The 14,229-nt window shown below is 40.5% G+C and overlaps 3 protein-coding genes across 7 annotated transcripts in view; all 3 read right to left on the bottom strand.

Annotated features, from left to right (window-relative positions):
• Positions 1-147: 147 nt before the first annotated feature.
• On the bottom strand, positions 148-3,882 carry LOC119553132 (putative alpha-L-fucosidase). Its single transcript, XM_037863325.1, has 6 exons — positions 3,588-3,882; positions 3,167-3,308; positions 2,998-3,104; positions 956-1,432; positions 479-894; positions 148-414 (listed from the first exon to the last, which is right to left on the bottom strand). Exons 1-6 carry the CDS (start codon positions 3,817-3,819, stop codon positions 307-309), a joined length of 1,482 nt encoding a protein of 493 aa, XP_037719253.1. The 5' UTR covers positions 3,820-3,882; the 3' UTR covers positions 148-306.
• An 812-nt stretch (positions 3,883-4,694) lies between these two features.
• On the bottom strand, positions 4,695-6,075 carry LOC119553903 (kelch-like protein 41a). Of its 2 annotated transcripts, none has more exons than XM_037864573.1 (2): positions 5,921-6,075; positions 4,695-5,864 (listed from the first exon to the last, which is right to left on the bottom strand). In XM_037864573.1, the coding sequence occupies exons 1-2, from the start codon at positions 5,929-5,931 to the stop codon at positions 4,742-4,744; spliced, it is 1,134 nt and encodes a 377-aa protein (XP_037720501.1). In that variant the 5' UTR covers positions 5,932-6,075; the 3' UTR covers positions 4,695-4,741. The 2 variants fall into 2 exon arrangements, with proteins under 2 accessions (XP_037720501.1, XP_037720502.1); XM_037864574.1 differs by having other exon boundaries at positions 4,695-5,837; positions 5,921-6,064.
• A 1,360-nt stretch (positions 6,076-7,435) lies between these two features.
• Positions 7,436-14,229, bottom strand: part of LOC119555338 (MOB kinase activator-like 2) — a 46,188-nt gene continuing 39,394 nt past the window's right edge. For 3 of the 4 annotated variants that reach the window (XM_037866676.1, XM_037866674.1, XM_037866673.1), the window contains 3 exons: positions 11,254-11,414; positions 8,980-9,076; positions 7,436-8,914 (listed from right to left, as the gene is read on the bottom strand). In XM_037866676.1, the coding sequence (XP_037722604.1) occupies positions 7,888-8,914; positions 8,980-9,076; positions 11,254-11,414 (1,285 nt within the window). In that variant the 3' untranslated portion in view covers positions 7,436-7,887. Of the gene's footprint in view, positions 8,915-8,979; positions 9,077-11,253; positions 11,415-11,526; positions 11,859-14,229 lie in introns of all 4 variants that reach the window. The other variant, XM_037866675.1, reaches the window with a different exon arrangement.

Genomic DNA, 14,229 nt, shown 5'->3' with positions numbered 1-14,229 from the left:
TTTAATTTATATACATACAATATCTTTATCCTATTTTGAGAGAATTCTTCAGGCGATAAAATTCCAATTCATAATAGCAGACAGAAATAAAAAGAATTAATATATTTTTTTTAATTTTACAAATAACAACCAAGGAATACTATTTTATTGATTCGTAACTCCATAAGGAGATTTTTAGATTTTATTTATTGATAATCGTTGATCACTTTTAAGTGGGAAATATACAGAAATCGCTCCCTTAATGAAAATAACTAATAACTAAAACCTACAATAGTTTAAAATGTAGGGTTATTCTTGTACTGACTGTTAATACGATATAGTTATTTTAAAGGTCCAAGCGTAGTCCAGTCCTCGCTTATCGATGTGATTTTTCGGGGGAAACACAATGTGCAATCTGTTATGATCCGCAGTCCACTGGAGATGGAAACATATTACAACTTTGTTATATAACAACTACCTGTTATCCTTTCGAACTTACCTTTATTTTGGTGCCTTCCATGCCCAACATAACGACCTGGGTGGTCTGATCATTCAGGATCTCTTCACCGGTTCCCAAATCAAAACCGGTCAACATGACATTGCGGAAGATGTTGATCTCTTTGCCAAGGGGATAAATATCCAACTCATTGGTGTCGTACGGATATTCCAGCACAAATGCATAAAAGGTAATGTTTCCATTGGAGGCCTCCTGTTGTCGGGTATACCAAACACCCGGGGTGATAGTGTCATTCTGGTAAATCCAGGGCACACTGCCGTAGATACCCTCGCCGTTGATCTTCAGCCAGCGACCCATGTCCCTCAGGCGCTCTTCGAAAATCGGCAGGATAGTTCCATACTTTGTGGGTCCCACATTGATGAGCACATTGCCATTGCAGCTGACGGTGGTGACGATCTCTGAAAGATTCGAGATTGGAGATATAGAACTTAAATCTTTATTCGTAATTATTGCACCCACCTTTTATAACATCCTTGGAGGTCATGAAATTGGCCAGAGACACATCGAATCGCTGACCCCAGCTGGTCCGATCCAGGGTAAAGGCATTCTCCCACTTGTGGGCCTGCAGAATGCCGGGATTAAAGCGGTCGGCACAGTTGTAGAAGTCGCCGTGCATGCAGGCGGTGCCAAAGCCCCAGCGATCATTGGTCACCACCGTGTCCCTCACAGGACTGTCGTTGTACAGCCAGGCGATGAACTCCTCGGAACGCCAGTACTTGGCCGGAGCCTCCCAGTCGCCATCGGACCAGATGATCTCCGGCAGATACTCCTGCACCAGCTCCATCTGCTCCGGCCGCACCTTGCGCTCCACAAAGTGCTGCTGCATCAACAGGTGCAACTTGTCGTCGGTCCACAGCGGGTTGAACCACTCGAACAGGGAGTAGTAGAGACCGAACTTCAGACTCGACTCCTTCCGAACGGCGGCAGCAAGTTCCTCTGGCAAGAAAGACAAATATTAAAAGTCTACTTAAAACAATAAAGATAGACATGTTACTAATACCCACATTAAATGGTAATGGAATAAAAATTAATGTTGATTTTTATTATAAAAGTCAAAATAATTATTAATTTTGATAAATATTGTAAGTATCTCAAATACAACAAGAAAGGAAGTTAGCTTCGGCAAGCCGACGCTTATATACCCTTGCAGCTATAATTATTAAATTTAAAAACACAAAAAATGATATTCCCAATAGTATAAGATAATATGTCAAAAAACACCGAAGCTATAATTTCTTTCATATTATATTCCTACCAATTTTCGGATCGTTCCTACGGCAGCTATATGATATAGTCGTCCGATTTTGATAAAATTAAATTCGAAACTCAGAACTAATTAAAAAATGTTATTTCCAAGCGTAGGAGGTTATATGTTAAAAAACACCGAAGCTATAATTTGTTTCATATTATTTTCCTACCAATTTTGCGATCGTTCCTATGGCAGCTATATGACATAGTCGTCCGATTTTGATAAAATTTAATTCGAAATTCAGAACTAATTAAAAAATGTTATTTCCAAGCGTTGGAGGTTATATGTTGAAAAACACCGAAGCTATAATTTTTTTCATATTATTTTTCCACAAATTTTCCGATCGTTCCTATGGCAGCTATATGATATAGTCGTCCGATTTCGATAAAATTTAATTCAAAATTCAAAATTATTTAAAAATTGTTATTTCCAAGCTTAGGAGTTTATATGCTAAAAAACACCAAAGATATAATTTTTTTTCATTTTTTTGTCCGATTATTCCTATGGGAGCTATAAGATATAGTTGTCCGATCCGGCTGGTTCCGACTTATATACTACCTGCAAAAGATATAAGACTTTTGGGAAAGTTTCAGCCCGATAGCTTTAAAACTGAGAGACTAGTTTGCGTAGAAACGGACGGACAGACGGACAGACGGACAGACGGACAGACGGACATGGCTAGATCGACTCGTCTAGTCATGCTGATCAAGAATATATATACTTTATGGGGTCGGAAACGTCTCCTTCACTGCGTTGCAAACTTCTGACTGAAATCAATATACCCTCTGCAAGGGTATAAAAATCATGATGAAAATGGATAGACTTTGCGAAAAGAATTACTATGGAATTTTGCTTTTCTGCGTGTGTCGATCCTTAGTGGGTGATTTTTCGATTCAAAAAACAGACTAAAAATTTTTATAAACCTTATTTCCAGTCCCTGGTATAAATTGATAGAGAGCAAAAAAAAATATATAAGTACGCTGATAAAAAACATATTAAGTCCAAAGATTCCTTCTTTAATTTAATTGTTTTTCGGTACGTTTTTTACTAATAAATAGTCATTTGTATTACTCAATTTTTTGTCAGCTTACCAAAAGATAAGTTAAAATGGTATAAAATATAACGTTTACCAATACTTTTAAGTAGCATAAGTAACAAATAAAAAATAAATATAATAAATTGTATAAACGATTTGTAGATAATGTAAGTACATTTAGAAGTAAAATAAATCTTTACTCCAGGGCCCACTTACTGATTATGTCCCGCTTGGGACCCACATCCACGGCATTCCATCCGAAACTGTTCTTCGAGGGCCACAGCGTGAAGCCATCGTGATGCTTGCTGGTGAGCACTACATATCTAGAGATGGTGATGAAAATAAATGATCCGAGAAATGTACAGATAAGACTATGTATATGTACCTGGCCCCGCTATCTCGGAAAAGTAACGCCCACTCGGTGGCATTGAATAGCTCCGCTGTGAATTGGCTGGCGAATTCCTGATAAGTGAAGTCGGGCTTGTAATTGCGTTGCATGAATTGAACGTAGCCTGGATTACGGAGATCTGAAAGGGAACAATTCTTTTAAATTGGAATATGTACTATGAAATTAATGTAGAGTCGAAGATCTCAGTCACCAGCATTCGAATATATGTTACATGCTAAACTGTTATATCTTATTTTATACAAGAACATTAAATAATAATAATAAAGACATAATATATATGACGTTATTATAAACTAAAAGGTGTATTCAGCATAATCAATAAATGATGGGTTCGACTATAATTTCAATCAAGCAGTCTAAACTGCATATGTATATATGTGAAATATTTTGATCTTACTTTTCCAGTTAGTCCAGAACCACTCGGAACCGAAACTGGGCACGGAATACACGCCGTAGTGCAGGAAGATGCCCACCTTGGCCTCGTCGTACCACCGGGGCAGGGGTCTCTGGTCCAGGCTGGCCCAGTTGGGCTGATAACGGGTCCGGGGGCCCGGCACCTGTGCGTCGACCTCCGCTCCAGATCGCCACGCGATCAGCGCCACCAGAAGCGTCCAAGCGGAGATTGCCATTTCCTCAATTAGCCGGCGATCTGAATTTTCGCTTTCTCTGAAGCGTCTGCCTCGCTTCGTGATCCAAACTCAACTGAGAACTGTATGGGGAGAACGGTTCTCTCAGAAAGTCTGTTTCAGCGAAATAAATTTACTTTTGTGGAAGAGAGATCGGTTTACTTCCACAAAGGGATAAACTAGAAGCTACACTTAAAAAGATGAAGATGATTTCCCTATTAACATAGTTAAATAGGTTTTCGTTTAATCTTAGCAAAATTATTTTACAACTTTTCATTAAAAAAAAAATTTAACAAATTTAAACACATGTTTTTTAAAATATTATACGTTAAATATGTACCATTTAATAGTATTTTCATAATACGAACAAGTTTAGTTTTTTCAAGTGGCTTATATAATTTGTGAATGCAAAAAAACAGATAAGAAATTAAATTTCAGCTTTGTGACGATTTGTTTATCAGTATTTCTAATTTGTGGGCAAACAATGTTTACTTGTGAGTATTCACAATAACAAGATACAAACACTTGAAAGTATATATTATCTCAATTTACAAATATGTATGCATTTTTAAAAGTTATAAAGAAATATTTCTCCCTTTTTTTGAATAATATACGAAATGTATGTTACTTTTTGTTTGCCAAGTATTGTTTTTCTTTTAAGAAATAAAATTAAAACATATGGTTTTTATAAATCTACAACTGGAAAAATTTTGTTCAAGCACTTAAAAAAAATTTGCGCGTTCTCGGTGACGTAAAATTACCAGAAGCTAGCTGTTAATTCGATTTCTTAGTTTTTTAATATATTATTATAGAATATGAAATAATTCATTTTAAGCACCTACTCCTGTGGACAGTAAAACAAATGTCAAATTCTGTACTAAATATATTTTGGATGCGAATCAAGTTTGTAAGTGTAAACCCAAGATCAAATGTCGCAGTGTGCCGACCAGGTGCGGAATCGTCGGCTGGATCGGGGGGAGTAGTGCGAGGACAGCGAAGTGGTTGTTGGCTCCTCGCGTATCAAGGTTCCTCCGAGGGTGACTATACGCCGCGATTCGGAAAGGAGAGGGGTCTGCTCCGTGGGCGATCCCACCTTCAGCTGGAGCTCCTCCTTGGCCACAACGCAGTTCCGGGCGATTTGATACATATGCTCGTACTTCTGGGTCAGGCTGAGAAAACTGGACTTGCCGGGACCCTCGTAGAACTCCTTGGGCGTGAGATTGCCAAAATCAATAAGGCCAAGCAGATCTCTCACATAGTTTGGCCTCTTGGCCTCCTCCTTGGTTGGGCTAGTGGAACTGCAACCAATCTCCAGCGGCAGGCAGCTGGTTGAGGGCAGTTCCGATTCGGAATTTTGCATTGAAATAGAAGGATCCTCTAAGTTTTCCACCTGGCTCAAGTTCTCAGATGCTTCAAAACCATTATATTTCAGATACATTTCCAGCAGCCGAAAGCGGTCAGCCTCGGAAAGTTTTCCAGCAATCACTTCGATGTAGTGCTTAAAGACATCGCAGTTGAATTCGTAGACGACCGAGTGGTCTAGGGTGCTCCTAAAGGTGCTTTTCAGCTCCCAGGACATCTGATCTATGAGTGATTTCTTATTCATGCGATGGGCACAAGCGAATATTCGCAGTAACTCCCCCATGTCGAAGGAGTCCTTGCGCACCAGTAGCTCCTTCACACAGTCCTCCTCCAGGGAGTGCACCAGGTATTTGTTGCCGAACTCGCAGAGTCGTATTAGGCTATCAAAGTCGTACTTCTGCAGCTTGTCGTACTCATAGCCGTAGACGTAGTCCCGGAACTTCTCGAAAATATCCGCACTCACATCGTTCAGTCGCACTTCTCCAGTGGCAGACTCATTGTAATCGCCGTAAAGCATTCGGTCGAAGACATCAGAGGCGCAGCTAAGGATCAGCCTGTGGCAGGGGAAGGACTTGGTTGTACCGTTCTCCTGTTCGATGATGAAGCTGCAGTCCGTGTGGCGATTGGTGCGACCGAGGTCAATGAGGGATCCACGCAACCTGGTATTTGGGGATGTGCGAACAGACCTGCGGCTTAATTATGAGAAAGCTAAAGCCTGGTGGAATCTAGTTTATCTTCTTACCAGATACTCATCTTAACCAATCGATCCAGCTATCCCCTCCGATTTCGAACAGTAAATTTAGCTCTTAAAATGTGTTCCTTTTGAAATATTGAAATAACCGTACTAATGATTGACTATTTTGTGAAGTATTAGGCTATGGAAAGTGATATCTTGATATTTTAGTTTGATTAAACTAAGCAAAGATAGCTTAAGTTATGCCGACTTTAAATAGAAACCTCCTTGTTTTCGGAACCTGAAAATGTTATGATATTTTTCTAGGGACACCCCTCGTAAGCCAGAAATAAAACACCACATCTCAATTGAACATAACAGTTTATTTTATTATCTTCTCTCATGATTTTGCCCTGTTTGTATTTATCTGCTTATTTGCCGACTTAAAAGGTTTGTCTTTGCATTCCATTTCATTTCCACCTGTATTGTAATAATAACTCCCATACCTACATATAAATACATGTATCGTTTGCCGTGTTTTTGGGTTTCTTATAGTTCATTGCATCGCATTCAAAGTTCAACAGATAGAAAGTGTGTGTTCTTTAAGAGTATAGTGTGTTGTAGCTTAGGCCTGGACAGTAGTTCAGTGAAACTGGAGTGGATCAAGTTGCAATTATCTACATCGGGAGAGGTGAACCATTGTAATACACAAAATTTGCTTCTAGTATTCTACTTCGAACGCTTCTGTTTCTAAAGTAAGTTTCCTTCATTGCCATTTGTTTTCGCTATGGATTATAAACACAACACAATACAGCACAACATACAAGTCCCCACTGTTTATTTGGGCAGAAATCCGAAGCATTAATCTTGTGTTTCCCTATATTTATAATTAAATGTGTCGTCCAATCGTTACAAACTGGGTTTAAAATTGCCATACTTTAACAATGTGTGGTTGTAGATTCCGCTGCATACTTTTCGGAGATTATTCGGTGCGATCTTGAGTGTGTGTGGGTGAAGTGTGGTACGTAAGTCGTGAAATATTCGGTGCATACCGGTAGGCGCCTGATCGCAATTCGTGTGTGTTACTTTTCGGTGCATACTTTCAGGCTGGCTGTGCCAAGTACACTGCGAGTAAAATACGGTTGGCTATTTTAAAACTGCGTTTCACCGCCTAGTAGAATATGTGTGGCTACGTTCCTGAACAATTGAACCAGTATACGCTCTATTTTAAAATGTGACTGCTTAGGTTAGTGTCAAAACCAAATGTTTGGACAAGTACATTTGCACCATTCGGTAATAAAAATATAACAAATCGCAAAATCAAGTTCTTATAAACCTTAAAAAAAACATATTGGAACCCAATTTAATATTTAGAAAATTATTGTAATCCAAAACTGTAGAAATGCTCTGCTAACCTCTAACAAAAAGCTACATTTTAAATCATCTATTATTATATAAGGCTTTAAATAAGTTGAAAGGAGAACAAATTTGAAGCCCTAGGAATAACAAAAAAAACTCATTTTGCTGTATAATCTTTTCTAAAAGTGACGTTTTTTCATTTTTGGAGTAGTTCAAAACTCTTTATTATGGTTGCCTTGAAGGCGTTGACTTTGCATTTGCACTCAGGCTTCAGTCAGGACATTTTATTTGTTGTAGAAGAGGAAGGTTAAAATACGTGTAAAGCATAAGCACGCGACAACTCTAAACTCTATGCTTGCAGCTCTTTCTCTGTCTTTCTATACAATAAGTACATATCTAAATCAACGTTACGGAACTACGATGCCAACTTCGATTAGCTGTTCAATAATTTTGTAGCTTGTGTGTCATTTATGCAATGTCTGCTTCTTGTTTCGCAATTAGCTGTATTTGCATTTTAATGTTTTCTCTTTTTTTTTTATTATTTTTACAATATTTTCAACTTTAGGATCATAGAAGTAACATTAAATAACATTTTTGCGTAAATCTAGTATTTCTAATGTTTTTTGTTGTTGCTGTTGCTGCTGCTGTTGCTCCTTTCGTAGCTACTACTGCTCCACCTATGCCGTGGTGGTTGAGGACGCTGCTGCAGTGGCTCCGCCGGTGGCTACCCCAGTCCCATTGCCACCACCGCCTGCTGCGTTGCACTGAATGAGCCCACTGTGCTGCTGCTGCTGTTGCTGCTGCGCCGCATGATGGTGGCCATGGTGGCCATGGTGATGATGGTGGTGATGGTTCAAGTGATTCAGATTATGATTATTGTTATTATTGTTGCTAAAGTTTAAATGTAGTGCGCCCGCGCCAGCGCCGTTGTTCAAGGCAGCAGTGTCAGCCGCCGCCGCCGCCGCCTGAGGAACCGCCGATGTGCAGTAACGCGTTGTATCACCAAATTCGCCGCTGGTCAGATCGCCCAGTATGCCGCCCAGCAGTCCGCTGCTGCCCGCCGGCTTGCAGCCCGCTCCCGCCTCCGGTTGCGTGCAGATTGGCGGCGCCACCGCATCGCCATCGATGAGGGATACCGACGCCGAGGCGGATGTGCTGCCATTGTTGCTTTGTGAATTGACGTGCAACGCCTCCGCCGAGGAGGTGCTGTTGCTGCTGCTGTTGTGGTGTTGCTGCTGATGCTGCTGCTGCTGCTGTAGCTGCTGGTGCTGCAGGTCGCCAGAGGAGTGCTCGTGGACCGACGACGAGGAGGAGGTGGCATCCTGACATCCACCAGTGGTGTCGTCGGTGAGGCGCAGGGCCACCTCAAGGTCGCGCAGCACATCGGTCTCCTTCTCGTCGATCAGGTTGAAGCGCCTGTGGAGGGCGGTGAGGTGCGCGAACGTCAGATTTAGATGGGTGTGCAAGCCGAGCAGCGCGATTTCTCGGAAATGCGCCGCATACAGATGCGCTATCACATGAAATTGCAAGCGTAGTATCTTCCGCGCGATCGACTCAAACGAGCCGGGGAACTCGTTGGCGTATTTGGTTGGGAATATCGACTCATCGCTGACCGTCTTCTGGGTGAACGTCATCACATAGTCGATGTACTGTGGAGCTGCGACGCGCGTCTTCTTGCCCTTCTCGTCGAACCATAAGTACGTTCTGCCGGGTGAAAGATACAATTAGTTGGGGTGTTAGTCGAATGAAATGAGATTGCCAGGACTCACCTGTTGCCGGGTCCGGTCATGTCGGCGCAGCCGGATTGTGTACAAAATTCACTAATAGTTCCATAAACCAAGTTCACGTGCTCAAATAGAGCGAGGGCTAGAGTAAAGGGAAGAACAAAATTTTATTAGAATTTTTGAATAATCTCTATGACGAATTAAGTACCTATTTATTATAGGAATGAGTGCCACCTTAAGTTAACTTAAATTTTAGTTATTTTAAGTAGGTATTGCTAATCTACAAGCCTGACCAAAACAAATAAACTACAAGTGTAGATCAACAACCTCCTAAGTAATTGCACTGATAAAAAAACGTGGTAAATCCAAAGATGTCATATTCAATTGAAATATTATTCACTGTATTATCTTCTATTGAGTTTTTATTTATTTGAAAAATAAAATTATTAAACTTAGCAATTATAAGTAATTTTAAATATTGATAATATTTATTTTGTTAACGACGTAAAATGGTGAAATTATATTAGATCAAGGAAGATTTAAATCTTTTCAAATTAAATCGTACTATTTTATATGTTTTCTATTGAATATTGTGTTTTTATATTTAATTCCAATATTTAATACATTTATTTGTACCATTTCATTTCTTTATCAGTGTGCCAACTCCTCGGAAAACCTTAGCTAGCGCACAGATATCTTTCGAAGCAGCAGCAATCTTATCATCGACAAGGAACGGCTGGCAGTTCTATTGGTTTCTTTCAGTGTCTGGTGTTCAGCGATAAGACCAGAATGATATTTATTGAGCGGAACCACCCGGTAAGGTCAATGCCGATTCAATATTTGCACAAGTGTCCCCATTACGTCACTCGGAGAGCTGCATTATGAAAGCAAAAGTGGAGCAAAATAAACCCTATCCCAATTCCAATCTTAAGATAAGCTGAGGCGTGAGGAGAGGCGTCAAAGGGGATGTCTCTGAAGTCAGCAATTTCAAATATTAAATTTGCATATGAACAGCTGACGCCATCGGGCGACGTGAAATGACCCTGATCATCGTCGCCCACGACAAACAGTTTGGCTTTGATTGTTTTTCCAAAACCAAGGGAAGATAATGAAGACGGATGGGTATGAGGAGGGGGACAAGGAGAACGAGGGCTGATGCCCCGGGGGCTTTGGTGGCAACAATTTGCTGATACATTGCCAATTATTTGCCTCATTTGAGTCAACAAAGAGCTGTGTAATTTGCATTCTGCCACCCAGCAAACAGATTATTTACAAGATGATGTAATTTCTCAAAATCGATTCGGTTCTCCTCCAATGATGTAACCAAAAAGACTCCTCCGGGCGGAGAAGCACCACAGTAATTAAGATGTGACTCACAGTAAATTGGCTTAGGAGGATATTAAATGTCTATTAAAGCTTAATTCACTAACCAAGAAAATAAGTAGGGTGGTATGACACAATCTGACAGCTATTAAATATGTGTGTTATTAGTAAATAGCCTTCAAAATGTCCCCAAAAAGGGTTTGTAATATAAACTGTTTATAAGTAGTAGTAGTAGTATATATTAAATAGTCTTTAAAACCTCATATTTCTTAAAGATTTTTATAAGATTGAAAATCGATGTCATTGGTCAAATATACAAAGCTTTCTGAAACATTTCCCACACATATTTGGGTACCATTGCACTTCTTAAACTGCAGTCAGATAATGCTATCGCCCAGACAGAAATCTTCTGTTCAAGTTCATTGGCTGGACGATAATGTACTATACATATAGTGCACCGCGGGGACAGCTTTATAAATCGGGGCACTCAACCGGAGCCACTGAGTGGCCAGTGGCGATTAGGCTATCAAACCTTTGCCAAACAGCAGCTGACAATTCAGGGGCCAGCCGCTCGTTAAACTCATTTGTAAATCACACGACAAAGCTGGCAACAATAGGGAAAAATGACAGATGGGAGTAAATAGATGCAATTTGAAAAGAAAATCGGAATATACGGAAAGTCACGTGAATTTCAAATGACAAGGTGCGGGTTATAATACACCTTAAAAAAGGTTCTACCAAAATGATTGTAGTCATACAATATGATGATAATATGATTATTCTCTATGATCTTAAAGATTTGTCCATCTTCGGGATAGGAAATATATTACAATGATTACAATCGTTATACTACAGTAAAAAGGATTATGACTCTATTTCACTATCATAACGATTGTAATGGCAATATGAATATTCTGTATGTTCCTAAAAATTTATCTGGCTTCGGGATTGGATATATTTTAAGCTTATTTAATAACTATAAACTTTTAAACTTACTGTGTGACGCTAGCCATTCATTGTAGTCCAAACCAGCTGGAAGATCCACTAAGGCTTTGAGATCAGCTTCAGGTAATTTACGTTCTAGGACACTTTCCTCCAAATACAATTTGGTGTCTGTTGAATTTTGATCGCCATCGCGTTCCTTGCGACGGGCCTTGCTGTAAATACACAAGAAAAGATATTTCAATTAAATTACGATTCAGATGTGAAATAGTTATTATAGATTAATTTTATAAAAATGGTATAGAATATCTGTATAAGGAGTCTCACCCAGCTACGCATAGAAAACTATCGACAGAGTCCTGAGCATAACGGTACAGGGTACCTATGGTATCACCGATTTTAGAGGGTATTGTCGTCACTTGCCACATAAAACGCGCCGTTCTCAACAGACATTTAATCACATAAGAAGTTTGGGGCGGTGGGGGCGATGCGGTGGTTGTTGTTGATATTGTTGAGGTCGACGTTGATGGCGAACCCTTTAGTTTTCTCTTTGGATCCGATTCAGATACAAACGTTACTCCTATTCTTGTTGGCACCTTTGAGCTTAGAGTTTCTTTCATTTTTTGGTATTGTTTACGTTGCTTTGGTCATCTTGCCTCCTGCGATCCGCAATGAAAACAATTAGCCCAAGAACGAACCCAACCAAACCGAAAGCTCCCGTAGCGCCCAAGTGACTCGCTTCAAATGTTATCGCTTGAAAAAAATTACTCTCGGTCCGTAGCAGAACTCGAGGTATAAGTGGAAACCAAAAAGAGCGAAGACTTTTGGAGAGAATCAAGTGGAAAACTATGAGCAACTGAACTTTTTCATAGCTCGAGGAAGGGTTTGGGGGTCTTAAGTGATTAACATATATTAAAATAGGAAAACTGGCGACCTTGAGAGCTAACAGTATGATAATGTTTTTATGTTTTATAGGAATTACATAATGGTGATATCGTAAATGAGAAAAGGAATGATATCATAGGCCTTCAGAAAGCTTAAGAAGAATGAACAACAACTTTAAGGCAAAGTGAAAGATTAAACAAGTAACGTGTGGGTTGCAATGGCAATTGAGTATTTTTAAATTAATAAAATTTTAATAAACCCAAGAAATCCTCTGAAGATGGCAAAAACCTTAAGCTTAAGCAAATATTTTACACGCGCCAGTTGAAACGGCCTTGTTTAGTAAGGAAAGACTGGCACGTTTTAAAAATTATTTACAGATCGTTATTTACCCATTCAACGAATGGCGTTTAGTCCATTTTTAAAATGCACTGTGTAAACTGCAGAATAACCATAAACTGGTTGGCTGGTCGTATAAAAGGAATGGATTTCAGAAAGTAAGGTATCAGTTGGCGGATTCACCTGAAAAGTGTTTTATTTAGTTGTTTTTAATTTATACATTTCAATCATGAAAGCTACAGTTGTTGGTGGGTAGAGGATACCTATTTAAAAGGATCGAAGCTACCTTCCTTTAAAGGATAACATAACTAATTATTCCCCTAACTTCTTTGCAGCTAGCATCCTGCTTATCAGCTTAGTGGGATGCACCACCGGGACTGAATGTGGTTGCCCAGATCCAGAACCAGAACCGGAGACAACCACAAGTGCTCCAGAAACCACGACTATAGCTCCGACAACCACTCGAAAGACAACGACAACAACCACACGAAAAACTACGACAACCACTACTCATGCTCCGAAAACCACTACAACCACCACTCCTGCTCCAACAACCACAACAACAACGACGACAACCACTCCTGCTCCAACAACAACAACAACGACAACCACCACTCCTGCTCCAACAACCACTCCTGCTCCAACTACAACAACAACCACGACAACCACCACTCCTGCTCCAACAACCACAACAACAACGACAACCACCACTCCTGCTCCAACAACGACAACCACCACTCCTGCTCCAACAACCACAACAACAACGACAACAACCACTCCTGCTCCAACAACCACAACAACCACTCCTGCTCCAACTACAACAACAACCACGACAACCACCACTCCTGCTCCAACAACCACAACAACAACGACAACCACCACTCCTGCTCCAACAACGACAACCACCACTCCTGCTCCAACAACTACAACAACAACGACAACAACCACTCCTGCTCCAACAACAACAACAACCACGACAACCACCACTCCTGCTCCAACAACCACAACAACAACGACAACCACCACTCCTGCTCCAACAACCACAACAACGGCAACCACCACTCCTGCTCCAACCACGACAACTACCACCCAAAGGACTACAACACCAATTTGTGGCCCAACAGCAACTACAACGACTACCCGCAGGACCACGGTTCCTACAACGACCACAAAGACAACCACTCGTGCTCCAGCAACCACAACGACAACCACTCGTGCTACAACTACAAAACAGACAACAACCACAAAACAGACAGCAACCACAACAAAGAAAGCCACCACAACGAAAGGAACCACCCCGCGCAGGACCACTCCAAGGACAACACGAAAGACAACTCGAAAGACTACACGAAGGATCACAGCTAGGACAACCCGAACCACACGGCCGGCTCCCACTACTCGCCCCACCATACCACAAAGACCGTGCAATTGCGGTTGCGGTCCAGGTGGTGTCAAATGCAAGGGATGTCCTGAACGAGAGTCACTCTGCCAGGAGCTCATCAACACGGTCCGAGGACTGGAGCGCAGAATCCGCCAGTGCGTTTGTGGTCAAGAGGCGTGGTTGTTGTAAGCCAATCTCTTAAGAACGTGTGATTTACACCTCTCTGTACCCAAGTTATATGATTTATCATTATAACATTTACTTGTAATCATTTATTTATTACGGTTTGTTAAGTTATGTTTGTTGTAATTTAATAAATTATTTAGTTAAATTTTAAAGTACTACAGTAGAAAATGCATTTTTTATTAAAATATTTAAAAACCAATTCTTTCGGCACAGAAAAAATATCTATCCCTTAAATATTTTAG

This window comes from Drosophila subpulchrella, chromosome 3L (assembly GCF_014743375.2).
Source record: "Drosophila subpulchrella strain 33 F10 #4 breed RU33 chromosome 3L, RU_Dsub_v1.1 Primary Assembly, whole genome shotgun sequence".
Classification (NCBI taxonomy): Eukaryota; Metazoa; Arthropoda; class Insecta; order Diptera; family Drosophilidae; genus Drosophila; species Drosophila subpulchrella.
This window is presented reverse-complemented; position numbering and strand designations above follow the sequence as displayed.

Coding starts and splice junctions, on each gene's coding strand:
- LOC119553132 (XM_037863325.1), bottom strand. CDS start 3,819: ATGGCAATCTCCGCTTGGACGCTTCTGGTGGCGCTGATCGCGTGGCGA. Junction 3,309..3,587: donor GTTCTGGACTAACTGGAAAA/GTAAGATCAAAA, acceptor GTTCCCTTTCAG/ATCTCCGTAATCCAGGCTAC. Junction 415..478: donor TGGAAGGCACCAAAATAAAG/GTAAGTTCGAAA, acceptor TTCCATCTCCAG/TGGACTGCGGATCATAACAG.